The following is a 17,688-nucleotide window of genomic DNA, read 5'->3' on the forward strand; positions in this document are numbered from 1 at the left end:
CCCCCCCCCCCCCCCCAATGCATAGTGTTCTCCAGGGATATAGTAGGAGAAGCTAATATGTGCTGTCAGCTTTAAAAAAAAAAAAAAAAAAAAAAGCATTGAAAATGTCTGGTGCGATAGCCTTATTTCTTGTCTTGCTGAGTTGGGCACTTCTTGGGATGAGAGACTGTGTTTGTTTTTAAAAAGCTTCATTTGTACTATTATATGAATGAGTCATGAACTAAAAATATATATTTACACATGGGAGCCTGTTGTGTACCAAAGTGTATGGGTTGTGAAAACCAATTATGTATTTTACTGATTAAATACTTACTTTTACAGGGGAGGAAGGTTGAGTGGAGGGAAGAGGGCATTTGTACCCAAAAGAGTGAAACCATTTTGGAGGCATTCTGTAGCTGGAGTTGATACTGAGTATTTTATACCCTTTTATAAAATATCTTAATGAGGTTAGTTAAATACAAACCTTTTAAAAAATATTATTGCAGTGCCATTGAAGTGTGAAATGATCCTGTAAAAATGATTGTGGGGTTTCACATTTATGTGTCTTAATAACTTTCACATCAAACTTGCTCATTTCACAAGTAAAATTATGATTTTCCTAACTCACCAGCCCTGCCAGTTCAGCTAAAGATCTGAAAATCAAACCTCTGCACTTCGGTTTGCTCAGCATCCACAATAATAAAGACTCTATAGTTTGATGTTAAGTTTAAGTGCTTTCTTGGGACCTATGCCTAACTCTATCCATATTCAGGACAGCACTTACACACTTGCTTAAATTCCGTTAGCATAAATTCAAGCATGTGCTGCCCTAAAAGGGATGCTTTCCTGAATTGGGACCTTAGTGAAAAGTTCTGTTGATGGACAAACCAGAATAAAATCCAATCACTTTTCCATAACTATGACAGTTCTGCAAAACTAACAAGAAATTAAAGAGAGTAAATTTGTCACTAAAATCAGACTGTATAATTTTGAATACTCAGGGAACAGAGGTGCTGTGTAAGAAAGTGCCATTTTTATATATTCATGTTTCTGACCATAAACACACACCAGCTTTGCTGCTTAGACTGGCACTCTTTTTTAAACTCATGGTATTGAAGAGGAATTTTTACACTCACGTTACAGATGGAGGGTCAGGCTACATTAACAAAAGCCAGAACACTTGCAGTAATGTAATACCAAGGATATACATTTATGAGCGTGGACACAATTCCCTTTAAAATGATTGAATCTTCTGGGAGTCAGGTTGAATAGAAATGAGGCCACTTCTGTTTGTCATCCCAAGTAAGGCAACTTGGAGTCGCTGGAGCCTGTGAGGGAGGCCAGGATTAAGCAAAGCTTGCCTTATGAAATTACATCTGTTGTTGGCTGGGTGGGACTTTTAGCAGAGCCACAGGGAAGGGAGAGGCGTCAGCCTGGACTCCTGCAATGTGGTTGCCAAGCTCAGTGCTGTTTGAACACTTTTTAAAATGTCATTTATTTTTTTTTACTTGTGTAAATGAAAACAAGTGGAATTTGTAATGTCAGAGGTTTAGGGAAAAGTCACAAGAAATAGTATGTGGGGAAAGTTGAAGTGGAACACAAGCTTTTCTCAGATAGTTTGCTCTTATTTTCTTATGTACAACAAAGTGAAATTAGTTTAGATCAGTGTCTATGTGGAAGCAATACCCATTAAAGACTTTGTTATTTAGTAATCAAGTAATTCTCCAATTTTTATAGTGTGTGGGATTAGTGAATGAAATTAGAATTTCTGTGTGGTAGTTAGCATAGTTTTAGTCATGTAAGAGGCTGTTCTACATCTTTCCAGACATATAGTTGATACATTAGCCAAATTGTTACAGTTAAGGTACACATTTTAGAAAAACTGTTCCTAAAGTGATTCCAGCTTTAACATCAGTAACTCAGGCCACCCAGTCAGAAGACCTCCTCTTTTTCAGAATCCCTTCAGTTTGCTCAAACTACCAAGAATTTCTTCAGCAAAAGTATCTTGCACTTGCTGTTACAGGACCCTGTAAAGGCATGGCGTAGCTTCCATTTACAGGGCTAATTTGCATGGCTAGATCATCTCAAAACTTTCATTTTAAAAGTGTGGCTTTATCAGCACATTTGGGTTTTGAGTTATCAGCCTTTCTCACTACTTCATTTGTAAGTTTCAACATATTTAAACCTGCAAACATCAATCCAAAACATTGCTAGCAGTAGTTGTATGTTGTAATTAATAGGTATATGATAAATTCCAGGCACTATAAAACCTAGTATAAACACTGTGAACCATAATAAAAATACTATCTTCAATTTCTGTTTTTGTAGCACTTACCGCTGAATGTGAGGTCTGAGATGTTTTCTTCACTGGCAGTGCCCTGTAGAAATACAGTTTCTCTGGAATGCAAAGATCTGTTCTTCATATAAAATAGCATTGGCGTTTTATTAAGCAAAAATTGCTTTGTGTGTTCTTTTTCTCTCTTCTGCCACAAGTGTAGCCCTGTTGCCCATTCTCTCTCTCAGTTCCATCTACCAGAGAATAAAGGACCACTTTGTTCAATGAGTTGTGTTAGAGAAACACTCTGTTAGTGAGCAAAAGCGAAGAGATTATGAGAAAAACACATGTAAACCCTTTGTCCTAAATACATAATGATATCCAGATCCCATGATGAACATTATAAACATTTGGCATATACAGGAAAATCTTGAGAATCTAGAAAATTTACACGTGTGTGTTTTTAAAAAGAGATTTTAAAGTGGATTTCAATGGAATTGAGAGTCAGAATAAAGGAGTTTTTATATCAAAGCTAATTGTATATATGAGTTTACAGTTCCTAGTAAGATTTATACAGTAAGCTTGAATTCATGATTAGAAATGTTACATGCAATTCCATGTGATTTTCATATTTTACATACCTTTCATTAACAGTCTTTAGTCTTCTGTGGATCTTCCTGTAGTTGATTGTCTTTCCATGAGCTTGGATGAATGAATAAAGCAGTAACGCTCAAGGAGGCTTACATGGTAAACACAGAGCACTGGCAAATTGGCCCCAACAAGTCAATGTGAAGAAGCATGTTAAATCAAGAAGGGAGTGGGGAAAATGATGGTTGAGCAGTGAGATAAAGATGTATAATTTATGAGCTGTGGGGGAACATATTTGTGTTGCAGGATTTGTGAGAACTTAAAATGCTTTTGTGTTATCACTTTCTTACAAAGAATATTAGGGGGTCATCATAACCAGTTTCTTTTGTAACTTAATGAATTCTGTGGAGTTAGTATTTTAAAGCTGAACCACAGTATTACAGTTACTGTGTAATATGTACAACTTTCCATAACCTCTCATAGACCAAAAACTATCAGTAAGTTTTGATCCATAAAGAAGTGACCTACAAGTGTCTTAGCTTAATCAAAATGAGGGTATTTTGTTGCCTACTTGTAGTCTTCTTAGTTTAGTTCAGTGAAATCCTATAGTGCACGAGATACTTTTTTTTAAATATTTTGAGTGAATACAGCCTGTAAAACTCAGTTTTCAAAGAGATGATGTATCTTTAGTTCTGCTGTTTGGGGGGGGGGGAGGAATAAGAGGAAATTAGACATACCCTCCCTCCCCAAAACCCCCCATCAATGTTGAAGTTCTAACTTACTGCACAAAAGCAAAGAAATTCCAGGGAAATTTTTCAAATGTTGGGCCTCAAACTGGTGTGATATCAGAATCAGGTCCATTGGTGTTAGTGGGGTGGCACAGCTGCAAATGAGGAAAGAATATTTTCCTGAATATTATTTTTCACTAGGGTTAGACCTGAATGAAAACCCGAGATGTGAATGTGGCGAATTTTGAGGAAATTAGTTCTGCTTTCCAAATATACAGCTGTCCCTTATCTCTGTGGTGGACAGATAAAACCCCAGTTCTGAAAACTTGTCTTCTCAGAATGCTGGCTTGTGCCCATCTTATTTAGAGTGAAGGCAATTGATGCATCTCATTTTGGCGAAGTTTTAAAATAAAACTGAATCTCAGAAAGGAGTATCTAGGGTTGCAGCTAGCACTGCTCTGCTGCAGATGTGTATTTCCCATTATCTTAACTTTGTTGCAACTGCTGGGTAAGTGATAGTTACTTTACCTGAACAGTGATAATTGACTGGCACATAAACTTATTTTTCTTTAGTATATTTGTTTTCATTGTCCAGGGAATGGGCAGACCTAAGCTAAATTATATGTTTGTGTTGCAGTTGTTGTATCATGTGGCAGGAATCTCCATCATACTAGTATACCCTACGGGAACAAGGAGTGGTAATGAGTGTTGTTACACTGTTGGCAGATCAGTTTATTTCAATTGTAAACATTTTTAGCTTTTATTATTACTTTATTTTTGCATTATTTGTAATTATTTCTTGCGTATTAAAAATATTTGGAAAATAAGTAAAAAGAACTGACAATAAGATAAGCAAATGAATCAGTATATTTTAAATGCATTTGTGTATACTATGCTGCAGGTTTATGTTATTCTAGCCTTTTTAATATGCATAAAATAGAACGGGATAATAATGTATGTAATTTAAAGGAAGTGTCCAATTACAAGTAAAAAGCATTTTCCTGTATCTGTTGCCATAGTAACCAGGCAGTTTCCTAGGTTTCTAAGGAAAACGGTTCCTGTAATTGAGTGAATGCTGAGGAGTGCTTTGTTTTTTCTAGAAGCTGAAAATATTGCTGGTCAGCTGTGAGATTGCAAATTTTCTTCCAAAGGAAAGCTGGTGTCCTCCTAAATTGTAAATTGCATTTAATTTTTTTCTGAAATTTTCTTTACAAAGATAACTCCTACTTCCAAAGCCAAGGATTCATAAATCTCACTTTAAAGTCATTCTACAAAATGCAGGGGGGGCAGAGTGGATGACCCAAATGGGTTTTTTTGGTCCTGTTACCTCTTATTTTGTGAAAATTGTGTTTTTTATGTCTTAGGTTAAATTTTAAACAACAGTCACCTAAACTTGAGTACTCACGATGCCTGTGCAAACAGCTGATTGTGCATGTAAAATATGTTTTTGCATATGCAAACCAGCACTTGCATGTCCAGCTGCTAAATTTTCCCAGCTAAGTATGCATTTTGCATATGCAGATGATTAATTTGGATGTGCATGTGTCTTTTCATGAATGATTTTTTTTGGCTGCAGCATATACTCCCGGGGCCAAGTTGTGGTTTCAGTTACACTGATGTGAATCTTTTTTTCATTGATGACAGGTGGAATTTTTCTGAATTTACTTGAGTGTAGTAACCAGATTGTCATTTCAATCCAGAGCAGTGGTTCATCTAGTCTGACATAGCCCAATACCAGATGCTTCAGAGGGAGATGTAAAACTTCCATAATAGACAAATATGCAGTAACATGCCTGTGAAGGAAATTTCCTTCTAATCCCAGATAGTTAATGGTTGGTTTACATCTTGTAGCATGAGAGTTGATATCCTTTATACTTTTTATCCTATCTAGTATAACTGCAAATAATATTCTTATTCAGTTGAATATTTAATTCCTTTTCAGTGATGCTAACTTCATTGCCACACTAACTCTTGGCACTAGGTTCCATAGGTTAATTATGCATTGTGCTTAATACATATAGTATATGTAATTATCTGTTTTAGTTTGTTTCCTTTCAATGTTATTGGATATTGCCTTGTTCCTGTATTGTGTGAAAAGATAAATAAGAAAACTCTATTGACCTTCTCTGTGCCTTTCATTCTTATTTATGTAGTTCTATAATGTTCCCTTATTCCTCTCCTTTCTACTCTTTTTCAGTTTCACCTCATTTGGAACTTATGTCATTTGTTATTTACTGCAGGGCATTCTGTATCTATTTTATTATTGTTCCTATTATCTATATTACTTCAGTGCCTAGAAGCCCCAACCACGATCAGGGTCCCATTGTGCTAGGTCCTATACATGCATGTAGTAAGAGACTGGCCCTTCTTTGAAGATCTTAGTCTAAAAAGAGAAGATGTACAAAAGGTCTGAGTGGACATGGAGAGCTGCTGTGACCTGCCACGGTCAAATAGCACGTCGGTAGAAGAGCCAGGACGGAATCCAAGTCTCTTAGAGTCCCATCCACTGCTTTATCCACAGGGTCACCCTGTCCTTCTAGAGCCAACTCTAGATTTAGTCCTGAGTGGAGCGCAGGAGCTGGTCCAAGAGGTAACTATAACAGGATCGCTTGGAAATAGTGACCATAATACAATAGCATTCAACATCCCTGTGGTGGGAAGAACATCTCAACAGCCCAACACTGTGGCATTTAATTTCAAAAGGGGGAACTATGCAAAAATGAGGAGGTTAGTTAAACAGAAATTAAAAGGTACAGTGACTAAAGTGAAATCCCTGCAAGCTGCATGGGTGCTTTTTAAAGACACCATAATAGAGGCCCAACTTCAATGTATACCCCAAATTAAGAAACACAGTAAAATAACTAAAAAAGAGCCACCATGGCTTAACAACCATGTAAAAGAAGCAGTGAGAGAAAAATACTTCCTTTAAAAAGTGGAAATCAAATCCTAGTGAGGCAAATAGAAAGGAGCATAAACGCTGCCAAATTAAGTGCAAGAATGTAATAAGAAAAGCCAAAGAGGAGTTTGAAGAACGGCTAGCCAAAAACTCCAAAGATGATGATAAAATGTTTTTTAAGTACATCAGAAGCAGGAAGCCTGCTAAACAACCAGTGGGGCCCCTTGATGATCGAGATACAAAAGGAGCACTTAAAGACGATAAAGTCATTGCGGAGAAACTAAATGGATTCTTTGCTTCAGTCTTCACGGCTGAGGATGTTAGGGAGATTCCCAAACCTGAGCCGGCTTTTGTAGGTGACAAATCTGAGGAACTGTCACGGATTGAAGTGTCACTAGAGGAGGTTTTGGAATTAATTGATAAACTTAACATTAACAAGTCACCGGGACCAGATGGCATTCACCCAAGAGTTCTGAAAGAACTCAAATGTGAAGTTGCGGAACTATTAACTAAGGTTTGTAACCTGTCCTTTAAATCGGCTTCTGTACCCAATGACTGGAAGTTAGCTAATGTAACGCCAATATTTAAAAAGGGCTCTAGAGGTGATCCCGGCAATTACAGACCGGTAAGTCTAACGTTGGTACCAGGCAAATTAGTCGAAACAATAGTTAAGAATAAAATTGTCAGACACATAGAAAAACATAAACTGTTGAGCAATAGTCAACATGGTTTCTGTAAAGGGAAATTGTGTCTTACTAATCTATTAGAGTTCTTTGAAGGGGTCAACAAACATGTGGACGAGGGGGATCCAGTGGACATAGTGTACTTAGATTTCCAGAAAGCCTTTGACAAGGTCCCTCACCAAAGGCTCTTACGTAAATTAAGCTGCCATGGGATAAAAGGGAAGGTCCTTTCATGGATTGAGAACTGCTTAAAAGACCGGGAATCAAAGGGTAGGAATTAATGGTAAATTCTCAGAATGGGGTGGGGTAACTAGTGGTGTTCCACAAGGGTCAGTCCTCGGACCAGTCCTATTCAACTTATTTATAAATGATCTGGAGAAAGGGGTAAACAGTGAGGTGGCAAAGTTTGCAGATGATACTAAACTGCTCAAGATAGTTAAGACCAAAGCAGACTGTGACGAACTTCAAAAAGATCTCACAAAACCAAGTGATTGGCAACAAAATGGCAAATGAAATTTAATGTGGATAAATGTAAAGTAATGCACATTGGAAAAAATAACCCCAACTATACATACAATATGATGGGGGCTAATTTAGCTACAGCAAGTCAGGAAAAAGATCTTGGAGTCATCATGGATAGTTCTCTGAAGATGTCCACGCAGTGTGCAGAGGCGGTCAAAAAAGCAAACAGGATGTTAGGGATCATTAAAAAGGGAATAGAGAATAAGACTGAGAATATATTATTGCCCTTATATAAATCGATGGTACGCCCACATCTCGAATACTGCGTACAGATGTGGTCTCCTCATCTCAAAAAAGATATACTGGCACTAGAAAAGATTCAGAAAAGGGCAACTAAAATGATTAGGGGTTTGGAACGGGTCCCATATGAGGAGAGATTAAAGAGGCTAGGACTTTTCAGCTTGGAAAAGAGGAGACTAAGGGGGGATATGATAGAGGTATATAAAATCATGAGTGATGTGGAGAAAGTGGATAAGGAAAAGTTGTTTACTTATTCCCATAATACAAGAACTAGGGGTCACCAAATGAAATTAATAGGCAGCAGGTTTAAAACAAATACAAGGAAGTTCTTCTTCACGCAGCGCACAGTCAACTTGTGGAACTCCTTACCTGAGGAGGTTGTGAAGGCTAGGACTATAACAGCATTTAAAAGAGAACTGGATAAATTCATGGTGGTTAAGTCCATTAATGGCTATTAGCCAGGATGGGTAAGGAATGGTGTCCCTAGCCTCTGCTTGTCAGAGGATGGAGATGGATGGCAGGAGACATTGCCTGTTAAGTCCACTCCCTCTGGGGCACCTGGCATTGGCCACTGTTGGTAGACAGGATACTGGGCTAGATGGACCTTTGGTCTGACCCGGTACGGCCATTCTTATGTTCTCTTCTCTCTCTCCAAGCCTGTAACTCTTTGTGTTGCCCTTCTCTTTCTGCTATATTCTTTTGGAAGCAGGATTTACAGAAAACTTTGAATGCAGTTTTCAAGCTGTGGGCATAACATTGTTTGTATTATGGAATTACATGTTCGGTGTTATTCTTTGGTGTTTATCAGCCTAAAATCTTGTTGGATTTTTTTCCCACTGACACTGTACTTTGAGCACAAGTTTTCATTGAACTGTCCAAAGTGAGGTCCAGATATTTTTCCTGTGTGGGTACTGTTAGTGTAGAGCCCATCAATGTTTGAGTAATTAAAATATTTCTTCAGTCTGGATTCTCTTGCATTTGTTGCCATTAAATTCCATGTGCAACTTTTTTGCTCGATCACTTAGGTTTTTTAAAGTCCTTCCGAAGTTCCTCATAATCCACTGTACTCTTGACTCACCTAAATACACCTCTACCCCGATATAACGCTGTCCTCGGGAGCCAAAAAATCTTACCGCGTTATAGTTGAAACCGTGTTATATTGAACTTGCTTTGATCCGCCAGAGTGCGCAGCCCCGCTCCCCTGGAGCGCTGCTTTATTGCGTTATATCCGAATTTGTGTTATATCGGGTCGCGTTATGTCGGGGTAGAGGTGTAATTTTTTCACTTCACTGTTCACCCTCACTTCCAGATAATTAATAAACATTTTAGGAAATACTGATCCTAATAGAAATCCTAGTCACCCCCACTATTATAACCTCTTTCCATATTGACTATAAAGTCCTTAGGGTGACCAGATGTCCTGATTTTATAGGGACAGTCTTGATATTTTGGGCTTTGTCTTATATAGGCGCCTATTACCTCTCCCCCCACCCGTCCCGATTTTTCACATTTGCTGTCTGGTCACCCTAGGAGGCCTGGTCTACCCACAAAACTTGTACTGTTTTAACGATACCACAGCCCCCATAGTGTGAACACAGTTTATACTGGTATAAAGGTGCTTCTACCAGTATAGTTATTTGTATAGGGGAAGGGGAATAAGATCTACCAATCGGTATATCTGCATCTACTCCTGGAGCTGTACCAGTATAACTATTGGGATAAAAAAACCCAAAATTGTTAAACCAGTACCAAAGCTTTGTGTAGAGCAGTCCTAAGCTTCTTTTAATAATCTCTTGTGTGAGACGTCAACCAGAAAATGTGGGTTCAGACAGGTTGAGGAGATACAGAAACCATACTAGTTTCTTATCATATATTCCTCATCCAATTGTTTTATAGCTCTGTATTAAATAAGTTTGCCTAGTTTTGCAGAGAGGCTCACTGTTTTGTAACTCCCAGGATCAATTCTTGTGCTTTTTTTAAAGATAAGTACAGCATTGGCTGATCTCCTATTCTCTGATGTAGTAACTGATTTTAATGAGAAATTACATATTTTTACTGCTCAGCCACTTCATCCTTAAAGTTGAGTATACTTTAATACTAGTGTAGTACTAATTTTCAGTCCGATCCCTCTTATAAATATGTTTTTACTTCATTGTAGTACTTTCAATATTACTTAGCTACTCAACTACAATTTTGAACAAATTCCTATGTTACAGTCAGGATTAAATCAAAAATAGACTCGTGTGCTTTAGAACTAGCTGTTTCAAGAAACTGAGTATAACTGAGTAGAATTTGATCCCTTATTTTGAAAATTTACCCCATACAATCCAGTATTCCTTGTTGTTCAGAATGAAAATTTTTAGCCTTGTCTGTACTCATGGTTAAGTAATTTAATCAGATTAATTTTGTCTAGGATGATTCTTATGTACAGTAGGAAGTTACTGTTTCATTTTACTTTTAGAACTTTTTTGTTGTTGCTTATATATGAGGATTGTGGCTACATTATTCCAACATAATTTCCGTTATGCAAACACAGAACGGTCCCTGCTCCAAAGAGCTTACTTTTTATACTATAAAAATAACAGAATAAAGTAGGAAACATGTAACACAAGGATTACAGATGAACTGTTGCAAGAACTGTAGTGCACTGGCAGTAACTATGCTGCTCATTCATCATTTGAATTTACCCCCAAACTTACTTCCTCAGTATTCACCTCAACCGGCTAAGACTTGTTAAAATGCAACTTGCCTTTTAAAACATGTTAGCTAACACGTTCAAATGTTACTCATTGTACCCTAGTCTACACAAGCCCTAATACAATATGAAACATATGATGAAGAGTGAGCAAGACCTGTAATATATAAATATAAATAAATAAATGACTTTCCTCAACTGCCCCTCAGCCTAGCTGTTAAATGTTGGCTAATTTCTTCTATATATTATGGCAGAATTGTGTTTTTTAGGAGGGTGTGGAAGAGAGGTTATTAGCTTCACGGATTAATTCCAGGAGTGTGTTCCAACATAGGAAGTGGCATGGAAAAAAGTACAGAGATGTTTGAGAGAAGAGCAGTCAAGCAGATGGCTGAAGCTGGTCTCATTGGCAGAGCAGCAGGGGCAGGTATATGTGATGCAATAAGAGGCAAGTGGATAAGTGTGAAAGGGCAGACTTGTGAAGGGCCTTGAAGGTAAAAGACAAGACCCTACGGTTGAAATTTCACCCTTGAACTTGAGTAATTGTAATGTTATTTCACAGCTCTGTATCTGCTAGTTATTTTCAAGCCATTAATGTATCTTTTTATGTTATGCCAAATGCTGATTCCTGACACCCACGCTGCTAGTTTAGGAATGGTAAGAATGTACACTGGAGGGGAAAAAATTAGAAAATGTAAACCTGTGTTCACTATCTATCTAATATTTTGCTTTTTTTTAATAGGTGGATGTGTCAGTAGTGCACTTTACCCCTTTGGTGCAACCAAAGATACAGCAACCCTTTAAGCTGGTGGAAAAGGTCGTTAAAAGTGTTTTTCAGTTCAGAAGAAAATACTGCTGTCGGGGAGTGGAGTAAGTAAATTCTTTAACCAGAATTCTCTTTAGAACAATATTATTGTTGATGCCTACTAAATCCATCAAGAATAATGGAGCCTTCCTTACATATTCTGAGTTTGTTCACTTTATGTAAATCTGTACTGCTTACAAGGCATCTCGGTTCATCACATCCAGCTCTCCTCAAAACACTGACTGAAGACAAAAGCAATTCTAATATCATTTACATAGAAGTTTACTCTGGGTGCACACTTGCTCCATAATTAAGCCCTAATGCTTTTTTATTTGCACAATACAGAATTTAAGCCTGTGGCATTACCAGGTTAAATTTGTAAGCTTTTGAATAGTTTGTTTTTAAACTTTTTTTTAATCTTCTGAATACAGATTTGTGAAGAAAAAGACCAAAATAAATTCTGAACTGAAGATAAATTGATTAAATTATATTTTACTAGCCAGGAACAGGGGAAGAATTATTACTCATATGGAGGTAGTGGCAAAAAGTGAGATCATCACCTCCACTCTGGGCCCTTTACACTGGGTAAAAAGGCCGCAGTGGTATAAAGACATTCTAAAAGCCCTATTGTAAAAGCTCGGGGAGAATGGTCCAGTGCAGAAACTGAGGAAGACAGTTGTATGCTATCGTCTGAGGACTGGCTCAGACACTAGCATTGGGGGCGTACCCACGTCAGGGTCACAGAATGCAAAGCTGCAGAGACTCTGGGGAGAGCTGCTGCTCACAGGAAGCTGGGCCTGTGCTTCTGTGACTTTAGCCAGCCCTGTTGGGTTGTCGAATTATGCTGGGGATCACTTAGGTCTGTGGAGCAGCCTAGAATTGCATCTGACTCTGGGTTGCCAGCTCTGTGCTGCATCCTTTAGTGGTGCAGCACAGTATCTCACCATAGCAGGTGAGCTACATTTATTCTCTGGGGGGCCGGCAGTTGATCTAAACCCGCAATGCCAGTTTGTCCGTGCTAGTGGCTGAATACATACCTTTGCAAGGTGGTAAGTGAACAGGATGAGCTAGTGTGTGACACACTCTTTAGTTCAGAAACAACTACTGAGGAGCAGAAAATACAAACATTGCTTTGTTTGTATTTTCAGAAGATTGAAAAGATCATCAGTTATTGTTTAATCTCAAATTTCTGATACTGTTTAAAGTTCTTTGTAAGGGAAAAAAAAAATCTGCATTTTTTTTGCATGTCTCGTATCCAGTAGCAGCTTAACGGGCCTTAGTACTGTGCCTAGCATGTAATTAAGGATCACAATCCTCTTATTGTTTAGCTGGTCAAAAGAAAGTAGCAAATTCTAGATGCTAACTCAGGAGTCCTTATAATATGATGTTTTAGATACAGTTATATGAAAGCAAGGTGGTAGGCTGAATGAGTAGTGTATCTATAACATGGAAAACATATGGCATGTAAAGGAATTGATACATTTACAGTTTAAGTAAAGTTGCTAATGAAGTATAGTTTGAGTTACTATACAAGTCTGCGTCTCATTTTAGAGCATTATAGATGGTCAAATTATCTAATGTGACCACCCCAAGATGCAGTATTTTCCACAACCAGTGCATTCTCCCCTTTGAATTACAAAATAATTTGAGATTTGAAATGTTCAGCCTCTATGGCCTATTTATCCTTGGCTTCTCTACTGAGCTTGCTAGACAGTAAGGGTGACTTCTTTTTTACTAAGGTTACCAAAAGTCATCAAGATGGTAAGTACTATCACAAAATTTTGACCTGATCCAACTAACCAATTCTTGTCCTCTCCTTCCTAAATATTTAAATATTACAGATAATTTAAAATGGAACTAAAATACATACGTCTATGTTGAAGTCACATTTACTCCAGAATTAAACTGGCAGTCTCCCACTAAATTTGTTTAATTTGCCAACTCATGTTTAGATGTTAAGAAAATAATTGAAAATTTAAGAAGATCTATTTCTTTTCAGCAAACTAAGCATTCGAGTTGGGGATATGCTTATGGTGAACTAAATCTTTAAGAAAAGCACACAGACAGGGATGAAGATAATTTTTTTTTTAAAGAAAAAAAATTTATTTGAATGTCTTCCTCTTCGTTCCCTTTCAGAATCTTGTTTCCAGAAGCTGAACGCCTGGAAAAAAGTGAACAGATGCTGATGTTGGCAGATGTGGATCCAACTCTGCGTCCAGCTCAGCTCTCCATTTTACATTTTAAAAACCTGTGTGATGCATACAGGAAAATGTGTGATGAAAACACAAACCTTTTCAGTTACAACTACAGGGAAGAACTGAAGCAGAAGAAGAGAATTAGAAAAAAAGGACACTTGGAGCAGTCTGAACAGGAAGACCAGCTCTAACATGTCAGGCACACTACTTTTTTCTTTTTAGATGCACAATCTATAATTGTTTTCGTAAAAGGAGACTGTTTTCAAAAATTACACATCTATATATACACACTTTGTTGAAATACTGGAGGAAGAGGGGCGGCTTCTATCTTTCTTATTTATTCCATTCTGCTATACAGAAAGAGGATGCACTGAATATGGGATCCGTAACCTGCTAAGGTTTGGTGTATTTTCCACTGTGTTTTTCAGGTCCTGATTCAGCAAGGTAAAGTTAGACACATGCTTCAGAACCTTGGTAAATGGGGGCCTCTCTGAAACGAATGGGAGTTTTGTATGAGTGAGAGGTGCATTAGTGAGTCCTTAAAGTAAAATTTTACTTACTATTCCAGCATAACAAACTTTATGTGATAGTGTTTTTCATTTCACTCTCCTTATCCTAGAACACTCTACTGGGCAGAAATCTTATATTAATGCACTCAAGCAAATAGCTTCACGAAGGATAAAGTGCACAGGAGGCTTGCTAATACTCTTATTTATCCCAAACAAAAGAACTCAGTCTTGAAAGCTCCAGTAGGAGAAAGCTGCGAATAAAGCAAGAAACTAGACATTAGACATAATGCTCTTTTTCCTTTTACTGTACAAGTTGGTAGAGAAAATAAAAATACATTCAAATAAAAGATTACAGTACAAGCTTTGTTTATATTTACATATATATATATATAAAGTTAACAGCATCTTGCAACTTACAAAAATGACTCCTGCACTCTTGTGCACTAAAACACCTTAAAATAACTTAATTCTGCTTTAAATAAAGCAAAAATTAAAACTGCTGAAAAAATGCCCAAAGGAAAAGTTATTTTGACTTTTTCTTTTAATAAAGCTATAAGATCACAATTCCTCCAGCACCTTTTCCACATAACTTAAAATAATTAGAATGCACCTTTTTAAAGGACACAACATCATCTTGCTAACTGCTCAAAAGGGATAAACTAATTTACAGACTCTGGCCAGCTTAATCTATTTTTCTTGATCCACAATAAATTAAAATAACTTAAGAATCCTTTACAACTATATTTTTGTGGAAAAATGTATTAGTGCACAAAACCAACAGTAGTTTTTCAGCAATTTCCACATAATCACTAGTTTTAAAGCAAATCAAGTAAGTCAAATTTTATGTGGACATTAAAATGTTAAATAACCTGTTAAATCATATAGCACTCACACAGCTAGGATTGTCCATGCCTCTCCACTGTTTCATAAAAGCAGTCCTCATTAACTACAGAAGCTAAACTCTGGACACTAAATTCCCTCTCTAAAATAGAATTCAGATCCAAGTTTGCACTGTCAGAGTGACTGTCAAGAGAATGGTGATGTTCTTGCATTGCCAGTAACGTTCCCTTGTTATGCTTTGTGCTGTTTGCTTTTCGTTTAATTGGACAGAAATGCCCACGCACCAGCTTTGGATGTTCTCCTGCCTTATAACCATCCCCAGCCTCTTTTTCAGCGAGCGGCTTGTGCTCTGTGTCAGCACTAGGCTCCTCTGAAATCTTCAGCCGCTGGAACTGTATTTCAATGTCTCTTGTAGGGCTGCCCTTCTTTAGGCTCTGCTGATAGTCATCCTCATCATCACTGAGAATATCAGATTCCTTGACAAGGCTGTTTGAAAAATCGGATGTGCAGCTCGGAAAGTGTTTCATAGGAGATGAATTTTTGGATTCCTGTATGCTTTCTGTGGTATGGCAGCTGCTACTCTGAGTACTGCTACTCAGGCTGCATTCATCAGAATCCAGTAAGTTTCCTTTCCCTGTATCATTATTCCACTCATTACTGGAGGAATTCTTCAGTACCTTAAGGGGTCTTGTGGAAGCTGCAAGTATAAAAGGCAGTCTTATTTTTGCATTAAAACAACTTTCAGAAAACAAGGGAATTATACAATATCCCTCAGTAGCATAATCATAAGATTATGGCTTTCTGATTTATAATTTAATTAGTCCCATTTTAATCAAAATGTATTGTATCCTCTATGAGATCAGACTGCTGGTATTGACAATATTTGATCTTATATTGCTCTAGCGGTTGTAAAGTTACTGTGTATTTGGTACATGCAAAATCCTTCATAAAGCCACAGATATGGTTCGCAAAACAACAAATCTAAACAATAGTGAGGCTGGGTCAATTACCTAATGTATTGTATGGCCAAGTGCCACCTGAGTCTAAATTCATTTTTCTGTCAGTTGCTTCCCATGATGCAAGAGGAATGCTATAGTCATAACTGTCTCAACTCCAGGTAGACAGGACTTGCAATATTGGCAACATTAGTGGCCAATTTATAGATTCCTAGGCCAGAAGGCTGTGATCATCTAGTCTGACCTTCTGTATAACCAGGCCAGAGAACTTCCCCCAAATAATGCCTAGAGCAGATCTTTTAGAAGAACATCCAATCTTGATTTTAAAATGGCCAGTAATGAAGAATTCACATTCCAGTGGTTAATTACTCACTGTTAAAAATTGATAACTTATTTCTAGCCATTGAATTGTGTTAGCCTTTCAATCTAGCAGAGAATGGTCATTATTAAATATGTTATCCCTGTCTAGGTACTTAGACTGTAAGTTACCCCTTAACTTTCTCTTCGTTAGACTCATAGTGATAAGCTAAATAGATTGATCTCCTTAAGGCATGTTTTATAAGCCTTCAGTCATTCTTATGGCTCTTCTCTGAACCTTCTCCAATTTATCAACATCCTTCTGAATTGTGGATGCCAGAATTGGACAAAGTATTCCAGCAGCGCTCTCACCAGTGCCAGAAACACTTTAAAATAACCTCTACTCCTACTCGAGCGTTCCCATTTATGCATCCAAAGCTAGCATTTGGCCACAGCATCACACTGGGAGCTCATGTTCAGCGGATTATCCACCAGGACCCCCCAAATCCTTTTCTGCATCACTGCTTCCTAGGAGTGAGTCCCCTATTGTCTAAGTATAGCGTACTTTCTTTGGTCGTAGATGTATACATGTACATTTAGCCATAGTCAGCTGTTTGTACCCAGCACTAGAAAGCAGTGCTCCAAAGAAGGCCTGTATTTCACCAAAAAATGCACTGATAAAGCACTCTGGTGGATTGGACAGATGCTGTTAGGGAACAAGCCCTCACTGCCTTGCCTCACTTCCCTCTTTTCACTTCATTTTCTGTTCTGTTGCCTGAACTTTGGATAATGGTAGGGCCAAACCACTAAAGAAAGCCAAACATCAGTTAGAGGAAGCCTTGTAGTGGGTGGAAAGGCAATACCTTTCCAAAGTAATAAATTTGATGTACACTAGGTCTGTTGGTGGAAGGAAGCTAAATGGGGTAGATTTAGGGTGGGGGACATAAAGGGGGTAAGTGGCAGCAGTTCTGTGGCATACTTCTGCTGCTCCCTTAACCCCTACACCAGAGGTAGATTTTCTCTGTGGCAGTGTCCTTGCCTGGGGATATGACAACAAAAGTTAATGCTAACTGTTAGCAACTTATTTTGCTTCTCCCACCGTGATACCCCCCTGAGTGAGGAAAGTATGGCAGCTGTTTGCCCCACCCCTCAGAGAAAACATGCCACGATGAGGGAAGGGATGCCCTGGGATTAGTGAAAAGAGTTGGAGAGCCATGGGATTTTCCAGAAGATCTCGGTTCTGGCCCAGAGCTGGGCAAACTCCAGACTGCCCCCCTGGCAGAATTGTATTTGAGGGTCTAAGCTTCTGTATGGTCTTTTTTCCCCATGGGGATGAGGGATAATAACTAGGGCTGTCGATTAATCGCAGTTAACGCACGTGATTAACTCAAAAAAATTAATCGCGATTAATTGCAGTTTTAATTGCACTGTTAACCAATAGAATACCAATTGAAATTTAATATTTTGGATGTTTTTCTACATT

General features: G+C 37.9%; 2 protein-coding genes across 6 annotated transcripts in view; one reads left to right on the top strand and one right to left on the bottom strand.

Annotated features, from left to right (window-relative positions):
- The window catches only part of TFB1M (transcription factor B1, mitochondrial), a 52,282-nt gene extending 37,287 nt beyond the window's left edge, over window positions 1-14,995 (top strand). For all 3 annotated transcript variants that reach the window (XM_026649750.2, XM_026649749.2, XM_026649752.2), the window contains exons 7-8: window positions 11,346-11,473; window positions 13,545-14,995. In XM_026649750.2, coding sequence (XP_026505535.1) covers window positions 11,346-11,473; window positions 13,545-13,794 — 378 coding nt within the window. In that variant the 3' untranslated portion in view covers window positions 13,795-14,995. The remainder of the gene's footprint in view (window positions 1-11,345; window positions 11,474-13,544) is intronic.
- Window positions 14,984-17,688, bottom strand: part of TIAM2 (T cell lymphoma invasion and metastasis 2) — a 234,088-nt gene continuing 231,383 nt past the window's right edge. For all 3 annotated transcript variants that reach the window (XM_026649744.1, XM_026649741.1, XM_026649743.1), the window contains one exon: window positions 14,984-15,649. In XM_026649744.1, coding sequence (XP_026505529.1) covers window positions 15,009-15,649 — 641 coding nt within the window. In that variant the 3' untranslated portion in view covers window positions 14,984-15,008. The remainder of the gene's footprint in view (window positions 15,650-17,688) is intronic.

Source organism: Terrapene carolina, unplaced genomic scaffold (genome assembly GCF_002925995.2).
Source record: "Terrapene carolina triunguis isolate 2854851 unplaced genomic scaffold, T_m_triunguis-2.0 Scaffold85, whole genome shotgun sequence".
Classification (NCBI taxonomy): Eukaryota; Metazoa; Chordata; order Testudines; family Emydidae; genus Terrapene; species Terrapene triunguis.